Source organism: Typopeltis vanoorti, chromosome 10, assembly GCF_054136105.1.
Source record: "Typopeltis vanoorti isolate ZY-2024b chromosome 10, IOZ_Tvanoo_1.0, whole genome shotgun sequence".
In the NCBI taxonomy this organism is placed as follows: Eukaryota; Metazoa; Arthropoda; class Arachnida; order Uropygi; family Thelyphonidae; genus Typopeltis; species Typopeltis vanoorti.
This window is the reverse complement of record NC_143558.1, coordinates 96,696,557-96,714,050: the sequence shown is the minus strand read 5'-3', so window position 1 is coordinate 96,714,050 and position 17,494 is coordinate 96,696,557. Positions and strand designations below refer to the sequence as shown.

Here is a 17,494-nt window from a genome sequence, read left to right as displayed (position 1 = left end):
TCCTCCTATATGATAGTGATCTTTTCTTACTGACCTCAAATCCTTCCCATAGTTTTGCTAATGACAACACACTACTTCTTCATTTGACAAATATTGTAATGCTCAAATGACTCAAACTTCAAGATCTTTCATAATCAGTTTTTAAACATGGTCTCCTTGCCATTCTCCAGTGAGATCAGGATAACCCAGTGAACATCACTTGCTACCAAATCACAGTCCTACCTTATTTCTAATAAGCTCTCGATTCACTCTCCCTTAGGTTTGATAATATTAAAAACACTAGTCTAGCTCACATTTCTCTTCTTTGGCTGACTTTTCCTTTCACCTTTCTTGGCATGAACACATTACATCCATAGTCTCTTCTTAAAAAATCTTATTTTCTTCTGCAGGCTTCTGTTTCTCATCTGGATAACTGCTCACACTATACAAATCCCAGATCCATCCATCTTTAAAATGCTATTCTCACATTTGGGGTGGTTCAACAAAAACCTCCCTGAAAATTCTTGATGCTTTCCAGAAGAGGTGGGCTGCTTAATAGAAGATCCTACTCTCTCTCTCTCTCTCTCTCTCTCAGACTCACTCCAATTAAATTCAATCAGCCTTAGTCTTGCATTTGGGATGGCGCATCAAAATTTTTTCCAAAGAATGCTTGGTGTTATCTAGAAGAGAATAGTATGACTTCGCTTTTACAGATTCACTCTGTTCACTTTCTGATAGACATTTTTCTGCCTTTTCTACTGGTATTTTCATGAGTACTGCTTCACTAAATTGGTTGCCCATCATTAATCTCCTTTCCTTGAAGCGTGGAAAAACAAAAGCAATTGCTGGTCAATATATATATATATATATATATATACACACAGTTTACTTTCAAGTTAGTAAACAATCTTATCATCCTCCTTTTTTGATTCATTTGCCTCTTTGGAATAGTCTTCTACATACTGTGTTCTCTAAAGACTGCAACCTCTAGCTATTAAAAAAAAAAAAAATGAATGAACAGTTCTTTCTCCTTAGTCGCTTTCTCAAATGTGGCACTCATGTTATAGGGTTTGTGGCCTTTTCTGTGCAGAGGTGATATATCCATTTCAAAAAAATTCTCAGGCAGTTTTCCAACAATGGAAGTTTTGTAAAGGATTATACTGTATAGTAGTGCTCCATTAATATTTTGGCTGACTAGGTTTTATGGTTGTAGCTTAAGAATTGAAGATGGCATCAGTATACGATGACTGATATTTAATGCACTTAGGTAGATCTTACAGTATTATTGTTCTTCCTTTGCATATGTAATTCTGTATGCTTTTAGAGAAATACCAAGATTTAGTATAATAAGTAACAATTTTACTCCTTTCAAATTTACATAAAAAAAATAATGTAATATAATATAATAAAATAATGTTGGATATAGATATGCCAGCCTGGTTGGCTGACATATCTATATCCAATATTTTTTTTTAATTTATATATCTATATCTTATCTATATCCAATATTGCCAGCCTGATTGACTGAGGGGTTAGTGTATCCGCTCTCCAGCTAAAAGGCTGCTGATTCGAATCCTGCCATATGCATGGATGTTTGTGATTGTCTGTGGAAATGTAGCGGTAGTGGCAGGCGGTAGATAGCATTTGTGGAGATAGAGAGTTGTAGAGTAGGTGTCCTCCCTCGATGAGTCCATAGACTCATCGAGGGAATATAAATATAGACTCCCTGTCTATATTTATAATAATGATAATATAAAACTTTCTTGTGTTTTCCACAAATAATAGACTCCCTGTCTATATTTGTAACAATAATATAAAACTTTCTTGTGTTTTCCACTTTGTGTGAATATAGAACTTATTCTATTTAAGTTCTTAAATTTTTAAAGGCTATTTTTTTTTTTTTTTCCAGTTAACATCTTAGTCTTAGAAATAAATTATTTCGTGTATTTTATGATTGATACTAATCAATATGATGAATTTTCTCAAATTGTATAAATGCAAGAAGGAGATAGTTTTGTATTAAATTCTAATGATTTATTCTGGTTGCAAGTTTTTATCCATTGATTTCAGCGAAATTCCCAGCTCATTTTGATGCAGGGATTACTAACACCACAATTTATTAGAAGTACTTTTAAAAGGAATAGGATATTACAGAACTGATATTTCCACTATGTTCCCATATCACTATTCATGTGAATAAATATACTGAGGAAACATCAGTATTGTAGTGTTTCTTTAGTGTGATTTCTTCCTCGTCAGCAACTGATGTGACTAGGGATTGGGGGAGTCTAGAAGTTGAAGTTCAAGAACATAGAGCTCATCAGATTATTTGGATACTGAAGAAACATTATAAGCAGAGATAGGAAGGCAATTATTTGTCCTTATAAGGCTTTACATCTGGATTGGGTTGCATAGGTCTGTATGCAACCACAGTGTGTGTGTGTGTGTGTGTGTGTGTGTGTGTGTGTGTGTGTGTGTGTGTGTGTGTGTGTGTGTGTGTGTGTGTGTGTGTGTTCATTCCTTGACAAAGACAGAAAATTATTTTCATTACATACAGAATTTGAACCTTTAATCTAGATTTCTCTCCTAATCAAGTGATTGTGTGGTGAAACTTTGCCAATACAAAACAATAAAAATTACGCACTTTGTCTTTTCTTCATTTAAAAAATATATATATAAAAAAATAAAGCTATGAAAGTGTCTAAATAGTCATTATCTGGGATTATAAATTATACTCCAAATCCAGCTAAATCAGTCAATCCTAAATAGAGGTGATAGATTGTTTATGAAGATTTTGATTTTTCTTCTGCAAAGCAAATAAACTGATGAACACGTTGGCCTCATGCCCTTAGCATTCATTTTGAGTACTGTACCCTTCAAATATTGAGAAATGAAATATTTTATGTGTCATCTCATGGTTGTTTAGAAGATATTATTGCTTAGGATAATTATTTTAGGTTGGTGCTTTATATCTGTAAAGCAACTCACATCAGAGACACAGAAAGCTTCAGCATGAAGATCGAGTTCTGCCTTGGATTTTTCCCAGTGAATGCTTTGCAAAAATTGTTAATGTGTGCACTGAAAAATGTGAAAGATTTATGGATTGTCAGGGTAAATGAAAAGCAGGAAAGCATTAATGTATGTGGAAAGTGCGTTGATAATTTAGAGCAATTAAAAATGGGAGCAAGAGTCAGGATCGTAGTAAAAGAGCTTAGGCAGGAATTAGTGAAAATGAAAAGTGAAATGAAGCATTTGGAAAATGATATTAAGCATCTAAAGAAGAGATTAGCTGATGAGATTGAGAAGGAGGAAGCTAGTATTATGAAGAAAAGAGTCAAATGATCACCATATATCATTGTATGGGGGACTCGATCATTAGAGGTGTGATAACTAATAAAATGGTCATAACATGCTTTCCTGGTAGAACAATGAAACAAATATCCGATCTGTTGCAGAAAAGGAAAGAGCTGTCATCAAAATTAGTCGTAGTTGTCGGCACAAATGACATAGTTGGGGGAAAAACAAGAATGTTGATAGAGACTTGAGGAAGTTCTTATGGCAGGTTGATGGAAAAGTCATTAGTGTTGCCTAGATATCAGATAATGATTTCAGAAGGAGAGCAGGGATAATGAATAATAAGATGTCTGAGTTGTGTGAGGCAAAGGGGGTTCAGTTTGTAAATCTATAGATTGTATTTGAAAGAAAGTTGGAATGGTTTAAAGTTGATGGATTACATTTGAATGGGTTTTGTGCTGCATATTTAGATAGGCTGTTGTTTTCTGAAAAGGCACAGGGTCAAGAAGTTAATGTAGTAAACAATCAGTCTACTTGTGAAGCAGGATAACACAGCCAAACAGATTATACAACAGGAGAAAGATGGATACAAAGTTGAAGATGTGGTTGGCAGCACAAGGTGATGGAATACATAAAGGTGAGGATAAGACAGATATGAATGAAAATCAGGATCAGAATCAGGGAAACGGGAATTATCAGATTGGAGAGAGAGGTGTGGTATAGCAGCTTGAATGGAGAATGCTGGTGCTGGTAGAATTTCCTCAAAGACACAGGGATTGTTATGTTTGTACACAAATGTAGGGAGTATTTGAAAAAAGAGTGCTGAGTTTGTTGCATTGATTGAGTCAGTATGCCCAAAGATAATTGGAATAATGAAACTTGGTTGTCTGAGGAGGATGTAGTGTCGGGAATATAAATGGAAGAATATATAATTTTTTGGAAGGATAGGAATGTGATTGGATTACTGTAATGATTGCAGAGGAATTGTGTCCACAGAGTGTGGAAGTTGATATTACATGCACAAATTTTGAATGTGTGTGGTGTGAAGTAGAAATTAACATGCTAAGGAAAATATTCAATAGCTGAGTGACACAAGTGTTTATATATGGTAGCGAGACATGGAGCATAACAGCGAAGCAATGGGATTTGAGGATGTCCCAGAGAAAACTGGAAAGAAGAATGCTGAAAATCACTAAAAAGGATAAAATTAGGAATGAAGAAATAAGAAGATAAACATAATAAATTTAGTTTAATCCTTTATCCAAGTGTGAGCAAACAAAGTTTGCGCCTGAAAGTATCTTCAGGACTGGGGTGAGGTGGTACAACACCAGGGCACTCCTTGCAAAGGTGGGGCAAGCTACCAACACTCCTATCTCAGCATCTCCCATAATGCAAAACACATCTCCTTGCGGATATGTCTAATGTTATGCATTAAGGGAAGGGCCACAACCCATACTAGTTTCGACCTTTATTGAGGTCTCTTCAGTGGGAGCCAGGCCCAAGTGGAGATACCAGGCAGAAGCATTAGCAGGTCATCTCTACCTATAGGAGTTGCGAAATGGTGTGCCACCCTTTTTTAATAAATTAAACTAAATTTATTATACTCTAACCAAGTGAAAAATAAACTTTCATCATCTTTCTCTAAATCCAGAGTAATTTATAAAAAAAGTGTGGCACACCATTTTGCAACTCCTATAGGTAGAGATGACCTGCTAATGCTTCTGCCTGGTATCTCCACTTGGCCTGGCTCCCACAGAGACCTCAATAAAGGTCGAAACTAGTATGGGTTGTGGCCCTTCCCTTAATGCATAACATTAGACATATCCGCAAGGGATGTGTTTTGCATTATGGGAGATGCTGAGATAGGAGTGTTGGTAGCTTGCCCCACCTTTGCAAGGAGTGCCCTGGTGTTGTACCACCTCACCCCAGTCCTGAAGATATTTTCAGGCGCAAACTTTGTTTGCTCACACTTGGATAAAGGATTAAACTAAATTTATTATACTCTAACCAAGTGAAAAATAAACTTTCAAGAAGATAAACAGGAGTAAGAGATATAACAGAAGTGATAAAAAATTCAAAATGGAGATGGGCTGGTCATGTAGGGAGAATGAGAGACAAAAGGCAGACAAGGTTGATAACGGAATAGCATCCAAGAAAGGGGAAAAGGAGTAAATGGAGAAAAAGATGAAGAGATGATATCCAGACATAAGAGAGGAGTGAAATGGTGGTCAGAGACAAAAGAAAAGAAAAAAATGGAAGATTTTGGGGGAGGCCTATGTCCTGCAGTGAATGAAGAAAGGCTAAGAAGAAGATATCTGATAGGATGCTGTTATAGGCCAGGAATATAGAGAATACCGATTGTGAAATGTTTAGCCAAATTGGTTGGGCATGTAAAAAGAAAGTGATCCTGGTGGGAGACTTTAATTACAGTAATATAGAATGGAAGGAGGAGATAGCGTATGGGGAAAAAGGAGAGTGAGTTTGTTGAATTTCAGAGAAATAAATATCTTAAGCAGCATGTGACTGAAGCAACTAGAGGCTTAAATGTTTTGGAATTTGTGATAATTTCACAAGATTTAGTTGTTAATAAGGCATTAACACTGCTGCTGGTTGGTGAGAGTGATTATGAGGAACTTTTTTGGGAAGTGGTGAAACAAGAAGAGGTTACTGCCAAAAATGGATATTATTATTATTATTATTCTGGCCTCCATGGAGTCAAAAGACTCATTGTGGGAGGTCCTTCCTAAGAACATAAAGTCTGTCAAGATTCATCGAAGGGAGGTCCCCCTTAAGAAACACAAAGTCTATCATACCACTCCTTAAACTCATTGACCGTTCTCGCTCTCACCACTCCATCAGGCAATGCATTCCACGGTATATGTGGAAGTATAAAGCAGATTATTATGGGAAGCTCTGTAGGCAGTTTGCATCAGTATATTGGCTGGATGATCTGAGCAGAAAAGATGTTGACAGTGCATGGAAATTCATAAGGTAGTATCTGACACAAGCAATGTATAATTGCATACCAAGGGTTAAGCAAGTACACAGAGTGGAAGTGAAATGGATGAATAGTGATATCAAGCAAGCTGTGTTGGAAATGAATTGCATACCAAGGGTTAAGCAAGTACACAGAGTGGAAGTGAAATGGATGAATAGTGATATCAAGCAAGCTGTGTTGGAAATGAAAATGCTATGGAGGAGCTACAAGACAGTTGGTAATGACCGAATCCATTAAGCATATAAAGCAGGTTAGGAAGGTAATAAGCATGATAAAGAAAGAAAGAAAAGGTGCAGTGTGAGAGAAGATTGGCTGGTCATACTGCACCTTTTCTTTCTTTCTTTATTTGATTGGCTGGTCATGCCAAGGTTAATTCAAAGGAATGTTTCCACTATATGTCAAGCAAGAGAAAGAATAATTATGGCAGGCTGCAGTGGTCAATAGCCATGGCGGAAGAGAGACAGCTGCAAAGGATATAGTGGAATTATTGAATGAGCACTTTATCAGTGTATACCATATTGGCGTAAATGATGCTCTGCAATATATAGAAGGAAATTAGCTATGTCCTTGACCTGGTTGTTTAATGAAAGTCTTGTGGTGGGTAGGATTCCTAAGGAGTGGAAAGAAGGCAAAATAGTACCACTCCACAAGCATGGTTCTAAGACAGAAGTTTCCAATTATTATTATTATTATTATTATTATTCAGGCCTCCAAGGAGTCAAAAGACTCTTCGAGGGAGGTCCTTCCTAAGACATAAAGTCTGTCAAGACTCATCGAGGGGAGGTCCTCCCCTGAGAAACACAAAGTCTATCATACCACTCTTTAAACTCACTGACCGTTCTCGCTCCTACCACTCCATCAGGCAATGCATTCCACGGCTCAACCACCCTCCACACAAAGAAACCACTCCTTACCCTCTTGCTCACAGTTTCCTTTCGTAACTTCCAGGGATGGCCTCTTGTCATCACTCCTTCCCGCTGTTCAACCAAGCGAAAGAACTCTCCAGTGTCAACCCTGTAACCACCTCTCAACAGTTTAAAAGTCTCAATCATATCACCTCTCCTTCTTCTATCCACCAAACTCTGCAGTCCACATTCTCTCAGCTGATCCTCATAACTATCCTTGTACAGTCCTGAAACCATCTTTGTCATCCGTCTTTGTATCCTTTCCACAGTTAATTTATCCCCTTCAAATCCTGGGGACCAAATCTGAGAACAATAGTCCAAGTGTGGTCTGATCACAGACTTATACAACGGAATGATAACCCTCTTATCTCTGCAGGTCAGTGTCCTTCTCATAATAGCAGCAATCCTCTGTGTTACCTTCACCACCTTTGCAATATGTCCCCTAAACTTCAGGTTTCTATCAATCATCAACCCCAGATCTCTTGTCTCCCCTACTTCCTCCAGTATAACTCCTCCCATAGAGTATGCAGCATCCCATCGATGTTTCCCAAACCTCAAGACCTTACATTTTGCTGCATTAAACTGAGACCCCCATTCATTTGCCCATCTATCTAGCTTATTTAAATCCTCTTGCAGGGCTACCACATCTGCACTATTACTAATAATCCTTCCCAGCTTCGCATCATCCGCAAACAACTGAATATCCCCCTGCAATCCACTGACTATGTCATTGATATAAAGGTTAAACAATATAGGTCCTAGTACTGAGCCCTGTGGGACCCCACTTGTAACCCTCTGCCTCCTGGAAACTGCTCCACCATACACAACTCTCTGATACCTATCAGACAGCCAATCCTGAATCCAGTTGACCAATCTGACATCTAGACCCATGTGCTGCAACTTAAATATCAGCTTATCATGTGGCACCCTGTCAAATGCCTTCGCCAAGTCTAAGAAAATTGCAGTATATGCCTTTCCCTCATCTAATGTTCTTGAAACTTTATTATAAAAGGCTAGCATATTGCTAAAACAAGAGCGTCCTTTCACAAATCGATGTTGATTCTCACAGATAACATTACCCTCATCTGCCCAATGCTGTATACGGTCCCTCACTACTTTCTCCAAGATGTTAACAACTACTGATGACACACAGACTGGCCTATAATTAGACACTTCCAGTCTGTTACCACCCTTATGCAATGGCACTATCTTACCTTCCTTCCATTCCCTGGGCACCTTTGCCAAAGCCAGACTTTCATTGAAAAGCCACGTTAAAGGCACTGTCAATTCCCTAGCACATTCTCTCAAAACTCGTGGTGAAATACCATCCAGTCCCACAGCTTTACTGACATCCAGAGTACTCAGTATCTGAAACACACTCTCCTCCTACACCTCTAGACCTCGAACCAGTCCTATCCCTCTAGCATTAAAACTGACTCCTCTAGGATGAAATACTCCAATAAAGTGTTCATTGAACAATTCCACTATGTCCTGTGCATCAGTCACTCTATTCCCATTTTTATCCCACAATATCGTTCTTCCACAGTCATTTCTCCTCCTACTGGCCACATAGCTAAAAAATTCCCTAGGATTTTCTTTGGATCTTAGGGCCAGTCTCCTCTCATATTCCAGTTTCGCTTTCCTTACCACACTAGTTACTCTTCTGGCCTGTGTCTTATATTCCTCATGCATCTCTTCACCTGTCTCCTTATATCTCTTCCATAGCCTCTTTTTCGCATGCAATTCCTGTTTAATATTGTTTGTCATCCACTTTACTCCAAATTGCATCCTCTTCTTCACTCATGGTATACAACTTACCATTGCTGATAACAAATATTCTTTCACAATTTCCCACGCACTAGTGATATCCTGGCCTTCCAATTCCTGCCTCCATGAAACTTCCCGAAGTTGACGTCTAAGACTATTATAATCACCTGCCTTATAATTCCACATAAGTTCCTGTCTCTTTGATACTCCTGCATGTCTATTCATTTTCCAAGTCAACACCATATGGTCACTCTCTCCAACTGGTGGGAGAGACATCAACTCAGTTATTATCAACTCTTCTGATGCTATAACCAAATCCAAAACTTTTGAACCTCTTGTTCCCTCTGTTACATGTTGCCTAAGACATTTGTCCCTCAAGAATTCTAGAAATTCCATTCCCCTATTGCTACATGCATCTTCCTCTCTCCAATTTATACTACTGAAGTTAAAATCTCCCATAACAATCATTCTTCTTGTACTTGCCAAACTTAGCTGTCTAAACATCTCCTGGTCCCCATCCTCTGTGCTCCTGGGTCTGTAGCAACACCCCACTAAATATCCTGTCTTGCCTACCTCTACCTCACACCATACGTTCTCAAAATCATTTGTCTCACTTCCTTCCAAATTCTCCACTCTTAGAGGACATAGGTCATCACTTATCATAAGCAGTACCCCACCACCACACTTTCCCCTCCTATCCTGACGAAAAATGTTATACCCAGCGACTTCTATTCCTGTTGTTATATCCCCTTCTGTCAACCACGTCTCAGTGATCGCAATAATTTTTGGCCAGGCTGATGCTATCTGCGCCACCAATTCCTCTCCCTTATTCCGGATACTCCTGGCATTAGTATAAAGCATATAAATGCCATTGTTTCTATACCCAGCATTATCCCTTCTAGACTCCACTGGGCTCAGTGTTAACTGACATTGTCTCCCTTCTCCCAAGTATCCATTCCTACAAGAGGCCACCCCTGCTATCATCCTCCCTGGGACACACTGACTCGTTCAGAACAGCAATCTCTCCAGATGCCTACGTCCTTCCTCATTCAAATGTAAATGGTCTCTCGCATACAATTCCTCTCTTTCCTCAAACGCACTCCAAGCATCCACATATACCAGTCCTCTCTTGTCACACATTCTCGCTATTATGCCATTCAATATCACCGCTCTTCTGCTCAGCTCATCATTATCATACCTAGGCAACACGCACACTATTTTTCCTCTCTCTGTCTTCTTCCGTACAGTCTCAAGCAAAAATCTCATATCTCTCGCTGCCCGACTTACATTACCACTCAAGTCATTCGTTTCTACCATCACAATCATCTCATCCACCCTTTCACCTCTCTTAATTGCCATAGCCACCCTTTCTATTGTTCCTCCTGGCAAACACTCCTCACGCATCCTATCTTGAACACCACGGATCATTGAGTCACCATACATTATACCTCTTACCATTCCCTCACTCCTATTGTTTCCATTCTCTCCTCTTCTAGCACTCCCATACATCTCTCTCATTCCCTCTCTCCTACTGTTTCCATTTTCTCCACTTCTAGCACTTCCATATCCCTCTCTCATTCTGTCTCTCCTACTACTGTTTCCATCCTCTCATCTTCTAGCATTCCCATACCTCTCTCTCATTCCATCTCTCCTACCGTTTCCATTCTCTCCTCTTCTAGCACTTCCATATCTCTCTCTCATTCCATCTCTCCTACTGTTTCCATCCTCTCGTCTGCTAGCATTCCCATACCTCTCTCTCATTCCCTCTCTTCTACTGTTTCCATTCTCTCCTCTTTTAGCACCCCCATACCTCTCACTCATACTCCCTAAATTCTCTCTCTCTCTCATACTCTGATTCACCTTGCATTTATCTCTTATAGACCAGTCTGTCTGTATAACTGCAGTTGTAGTCAAAGTGTTGGAGAGATTGATTAGGAATAGAATACAGGATTGGCTTGATAGACATAGCATTCTTTATGATGACCTATATTGTATATGATTCTCCCTTGGATAGGGGAGAATCGTATACAATGATTCTTGTACTATATTGATCTATATTTATATATACATATGTATACATATATACATATTTATATAAATACGATCTATATTTATATAGTATATCTATATATACTTGATCTATATTGTATATGATTCTCCCTTGGATAAGGGAGAATCATATACAATGATTCTTGTACTTTACAAAGGTGTTTGATAGATTACCACATGATGAGTTGGTATGCAAGCTGCAGAGGATGGGAATAGATAGTATATTGGTTAGATGGATCTGAAATTGTATGAACAATACCATCAAGTTGTGTATGATGGAGTGTCTAAAAAAAAAGGCAGGTGACCAGTAGTATGCCCTAGGGTTCTGTTGTTCTGTTCTTGGGCCCCTGTTGTTTAACTTGTTTTTAAATGATATATCGTGTGGACTGACTGGGGATCTTCAGTTGATTGCTGATGATGCAGAGTTGGGGAGAATTATAAATAGCACTGCTGATGTTAATTCCCTTGAGGAAGATTTGAATAGACTTTTGACACTTGGACAAAGGAGTGGGGTTCCAGTTTTAATATCAAGAAGTGCAAGGTGTTGCATTTTGGAATGCAGAAATATAAGGCTGTGTGCTATATTGATTGTGCCGTACTGCAGGAAGTGGATGAGATTCAAGATTTGGGAGTAATGGTTGACTGAAGATTGAATTTCAGAGGGCATATTGCAAGTGTTGCAAAGACTCCATATCATAGTTCTACTATGATGAGAAGTACTCTTAACACATAGGGATAAGGAAGTTGTTGTGCCACTGTATAAAGCACTGGTCAGACCACACTTGGACTATTATGTTCAGATTTAGTCACCTAGTTTCCAGTGTGATCTGGAAATATTGGAAAGGGTCTAGAGATGAGTGACTAAGACAATATCAGGAGTTTGGAATGCTGGCTATGGAAAGAGGTTAAAGAAATGTGGATTGTAGAGTTCTGTGGATAGGAGGAAAAGAGGTGATATGATAGAGACATTTAAGTTAGTGAGAGAATTTTATCAGATTAATCCAGAGGGGATTCTAAAAAGAATAGAAAGTGAGAGGGGAAGAACCAGATGCCATCCCTGGAAGTTATGTAAGAGTGTGGTGAAAAGGGGGTGTGATTAGTAGATTTTTTACATGGAGAATTGTCAGTGAATAGTGCACATTACTAGAAAATCTTGTTAATGCAAGGAATGTTAAGGAGTTTTAAGATCTACTATGATAAATATGTTTTCAGTTGAACGAACCTACTACGATGAGTCTGCCGACTCCATGGAGGGTACAATAATAATAATGAGACCACCACCCTGCATGTTGGAAGCTTGAATTAGTATCTCAAGTAGTACTTGAAAATGTATTTTGTTAGCTCGGTAGTAGGTGCTGTTGTATATAGGTGAGGGTTGTTGAGGAGAAGTGCCCTTTTATGATGAGACCTTGGAACTCCTTGGGAGTTATCATTTATTAATAATAACAAGGTTCTTCCTGGGTTATCTAACCCTTAATGCAAGTAATGGTGATATGTACCTTGAGTTGGGTATTTATGAGAGTCCTACTGCTGAATGATTATCTTTCATTATTAGGACCTCATTAAAAAAAAAGATATTACTGATATAAAGTGCATGCTATGCTTTTAATAAAACGTTGACCATTGGATAGAAGTTCAAAAAGAATGTTTCAAGTTCTGTCGTGATCTTGTTTGAAGATAAATAATTTTTCATCAAACTAGATCAGAAGAGAATATTTTAACCATACAAAGAACTGTGCATGTATCTCATAAAATTATCATAGAAAAATAATTTAAAAATTATTACACATTAAAATATGTTGCAAACATTACTTATTGACATTTATTTTTTAGACTCCTTATTTTTGGCCTTCCAACTGCTGGGAACCTGAAAACACTGATTATGGTATGTATTTAGTGATTTAGTTTTTAAATTATTATTAATAATAGCAGACTTCCATGGAACCAACAGACTCATTGCAAGAAGTTGTCAACAAGCAACATATCTACCATACTGAAGTTTACAATCATTTGTGCTTCTAGCAATCCCACTCATCACTCACCACATCCTAGCATTCACTGTACCCTTATATAGCTTTCAGGATGGTCCCTTGTTCTCATTCTCCACTTTATATATAATTCGTATTACTTTTTCATATTAATTCTCTAAAATCTCCATACCATTTGAAAAATCTATCACATATTTTCTAACTATAATAACAAATCAAGTTACACATGTTCAACTTACTCAAATTTGTGTTAACGTTATTTCTTTGTGGTATTTTAAAAAAAAAAATTCCATGGCACATTCCAGTTCTTTATACCTGAAATTCATTTGTGATGATGTCAAAGCCTTACAGTGTTAGATCAGCTTCAGCTTTGAACAGAGCTGATTTCATGCTACATATCTTCAGATTTTAATTTATCCCATTTTATAATCAAACTGTTTTTGTTTCTTCCGGTTCAGTGAATTATAATAAAGCTTCAAAGAAAAGAAATGCTATTAACATTAAAAACAATCTTAAAAGATTGTTTGCTGTTATGAGAGAAAACATGAGAAAATGATGGATATAAAATTAGTGAATGGATTTATTGAATTAACACTTCATATAATTGGAGACCATGGGGGAAGGTGAAAATTAAAGAATCATTTAAAAGTGGCATGCTTATGGAAAGCATCTCAAGTTTGCTATTTGGCCATCAATTATTGAAAAACATGTAAGGGAATATAGCTTCATGGATCAAGAATAACAATAAAAAAAAAGCATTCCATTTGTAGCATGAGAATGACCAAGTGTGGAATTTAGAGGAAGTGATATTGCCTCTCAGGCAAAAATATTGAATAGGTTAGTCAATTTAGGAAGTAAGGGTGGGTGAGGTCTTCAAGGGCTCCTGCAGTTTCTATATACTAATGCCAGAAGTATCAGGAATAAGAGGGAGGATTTTTTTGGCATTGGTTAGTTCAACCTCACCAAAAGTTGTATGCATTTATGAGACTTAGCTTACTGCAGATGATGTAGTTACACAGATAGAATGTGAAGGGTTTAGTATCTTCATGGAAGATAGAGAAGATAGGATAGGATAGGGTTCCCATTCGTCCTGTTTTTCCCAGGACAGTCCCGTTTTTTTATAAAAATGTCCCGAGTTAATTCCAAAAGTGCCGCTTTTTTAAGTATCCTTCAGGAAAAAATGGATAAATGGATTTTATCTCAGTTTATAGTACCACTTTCTATTACAATGTTGATGATAATAAATTTTACTTATTTATTATTTATAATAATAATCATTAGTATTATAAATAATATAACTAACTAATAGTAACTAATGGCGATGTTCTTTTTTCTGATGCTTCTGTTATAACAGTATCTTACTTGATCAATACTTTGCATGTTATAATTTTACTGCAAGAAGAGAATTTCCTTTCATTAAAGGTGTAGTGAAAATGTGGAATGAACTTTATGTAACTATAAATTTTGCATTTCACATGGTGGTCGGTGCATAACCACAGCTTTAACTCCATGGACTGCACAACAACCATCATGAAAAAAATTTTCAATGATAAATTTTTCACAAACAAGGTGTTCGCAAACAAAGCGCAAGGCAATAATAACCAATGTTATTGCACCATTAGCAACAAAGCAGATTGGGGAAGAGCTAAAAGAAGTTTGTTTTATATCAGTACTAATCGATTCATCAAACCACTTTGACATGAAATTAGTGCCTCTGGTCATTAGATACTATCATCCAGAAAAAGGTATGAAGGTAAATGTGTGTTGGAATTAGTTAATTTAGGTGGTGAAACTTCAGAACTTTTATTTTTTTATGTGCTGGAAGTATTACAGAAGTTAGATCTCCTGAAAAAAAGTTATTGCTATATTAGTAGATAATACTAATACAAACTTTGGTGGAAAGAAGAGAAAGGGAAAGGATAATCTGTACTTCAAAATGCAAGAAAACACTGTGAACAATTTAATTGGAATTGGTTGATCTGCACATGTGATACATAATGCTGTACAGACTGCTTCAGATTGCTTACCTGTTGATCTTCAGTTAATAATTAACGAGATTTACCAACATTTCCACATATATTGTGTATGAGTTGAGGAACTTAAATCATTTTGTGAATTCACAAACACAGAGTATAAAACTGTTTTGGATAACAGCAAGACAAGATGGCTCTCTCTTTTGCCTGCAGTCCAGAGGGTTATTGACATGTTTCCTTCATTGAAGTCATATTTTCTTTCTATTGACAAATGTCCTATCAGTCTCAAAAATTTCTTTGAAAATCCACTTTCAATTACACTCCTGCATTTCCTTGCCAGCCAGTTAAAAACCTTTTATGATACCATTAAATATATTGAAAAGCAAGATATAACAGTAATTGAAGTGAAGGATGAAACAAACAAACTGGTGGAAAGGTTAAATTGTAGGAAGGCAGAAAAGTTTTTTATAACTACTGTGAGAAAACAATTGCAAGAATTAGAAAAAGAAGGACACATAACAGTTGAAAAAATCGAAAGCTATGCAGTAGATTTCTACTGCATCTGCCTTGAATAGATTCAGGAGTGGTGTACACCATTTCTCATACCTCTTCAGTCTATGGATTGGATTAATGTGAAGGGAAAGGATCCTGTGACTTGGAAGAACATACAAGAAAGCAACATATTCATGCAGACAGTGTCACCAAGTTTTACTGTGAATGAAGAGGACTTATTTGCCGAGTTTGTATGTGTGAAAAAATATTGTGAAAGCAAATTTGAAGTGTGGAGTGAACAGAAGGATCAAAGTGTCAGTGATAAATGATGCGAAATGTTTGCTCATTTTACAAAACAGGGTATAAATTCTGGGAGTATTAAATGCCTAGTTAGTTTTTGTTTAGCACTGCCAGGAACTAATGCAGCTGTTGAGCATGTTTTTTCATTAATAAATGCTAAATGCGCTCTGGACAGATGGAAAAAACAGACTTAAAATTGAGACAGTAAAAGCTTTAATCATTGTAAAGACATATTTTATGAATTTCTCTTGTGCTGAGTTCTATGATCAAATATCAAAAGAAAAAAAAAATCTTGAACAGGTCATAATTCTGATAAATATTTTTCTAATTAAATATGTTTGTGATTAATAATCCTTTTTTAAAGTGGATTTATGTTAATGTATGTTTATAGCAATATTAGAGACAGTATTGAGACAGTAAAAGCTTTAATCGTTGTAAAGACATATTTTAAGAATTTCTCTTGTGCTGAGTTCTGTGATCAAATATCAAAAGAAAAAAAAATCTTGAACAGGTCCATAATTCTGATAAATATTTTTCTAATTAAATATGTTTGTGATTAATAATCCTTTTTTAAAGTGGATTTATGTTAATGTATGTTTATAGCAATATTTAATTTAACGTGCAACATATATAATAGTTTTATTTTTGGTTTTCTTAATTTTAAACATGTCCCTTTTTTTTTATGAAATGTCCAGGGTTTTTTAAGTAAAAATTTCAGAATGTCCCAGATTTTAGTAAAACATTATGGGAACCCTAGGATAGGGGCAGGGATACTGCTGATGATAACAGATGAATGGCAGCCAAAAAGAATAGGAGATATGTGGGAGGGTAGCTGCTCATTTGAAGCAGATTTGGGAGATTGTAAAACATGAGGAATATTCTCTCAAGAAGGGGTATTATGTGGAACCATAAGGCAGATGATTATGACAAGCTTATGAGGAAGCTTCAGTCTATGCAATGACATGAAACACTGCAAGGGAAGAATGTTAATAGTGCATGGGAGATAATTAGTGGGTATTTAGAGGAAGCTATATTAAATTGCATACCCATGGTAAGGATGGTTAATCAAATAGGAGTTTAGACAGATGAGTAATATCATTAAGCATGAGCTGCAGATGAAGAAAATTCTGTGGAGGGTATATAAGGAGAAAGGTGACCAGCATGGTAAGGAAGACAAAATCAGATAATGAGAAGAATCTAGCTGAGTAAGCCAAGATGACAAGTAAGAGGAAGAATGATATGGAAGAGTAACCTTAATGAGTTCTGATGGTCACAAGGTGACAGAATCAAATAGTTAGGTTACTGAGTGACCCACCTAGCAAAGATATATCATCCAATTGAGGTTACTGCTGTAACATATGTGACAGACACTGATGTGGGAACAGAGGTGGATTAATTGGAGGTTCTTAGTGATATTACAGAATCTAGATGTAAATACAACTGTGGGATGAGATGAAATATCAGCTCAGCTTTTGCAAGAATGTGCAATAGAACTAGCAATGCCTCTGACTAGGCTCTTTAATTTAAGCCTCAGCTCTGGTAGAGTTCAAAGGGAGTGGAAAGAGGTTAAAATAATTCCCTTTCATAATGGATGTTCTAATGCTGCAGTAACAAATTATAGACTGATCAGTATCTCATGTGTGGTGGTAAAAGCATACTGGAAAAATTGGTCAGAAAGAGAATTCAAGAATAGTTAAATAAGAATATTATACTATATGAGGGTCAACATGCCTTAGTTGAGTTCCATAA

The 17,494-nt window shown here is 36.9% G+C and overlaps 1 protein-coding gene across 1 annotated transcript in view; it reads left to right on the top strand.

Annotated features, from left to right (window-relative positions):
- Positions 1-17,494, top strand: part of LOC150102612 (regulator of G protein signaling 7-like) — a 463,836-nt gene that overhangs the window by 188,036 nt on the left and 258,306 nt on the right. The window contains exon 5 of the mRNA XM_090398711.1: positions 12,826-12,877. Within this exon, the coding sequence (XP_090254837.1) occupies positions 12,826-12,877 (52 nt within the window). The remainder of the gene's footprint in view (positions 1-12,825; positions 12,878-17,494) is intronic.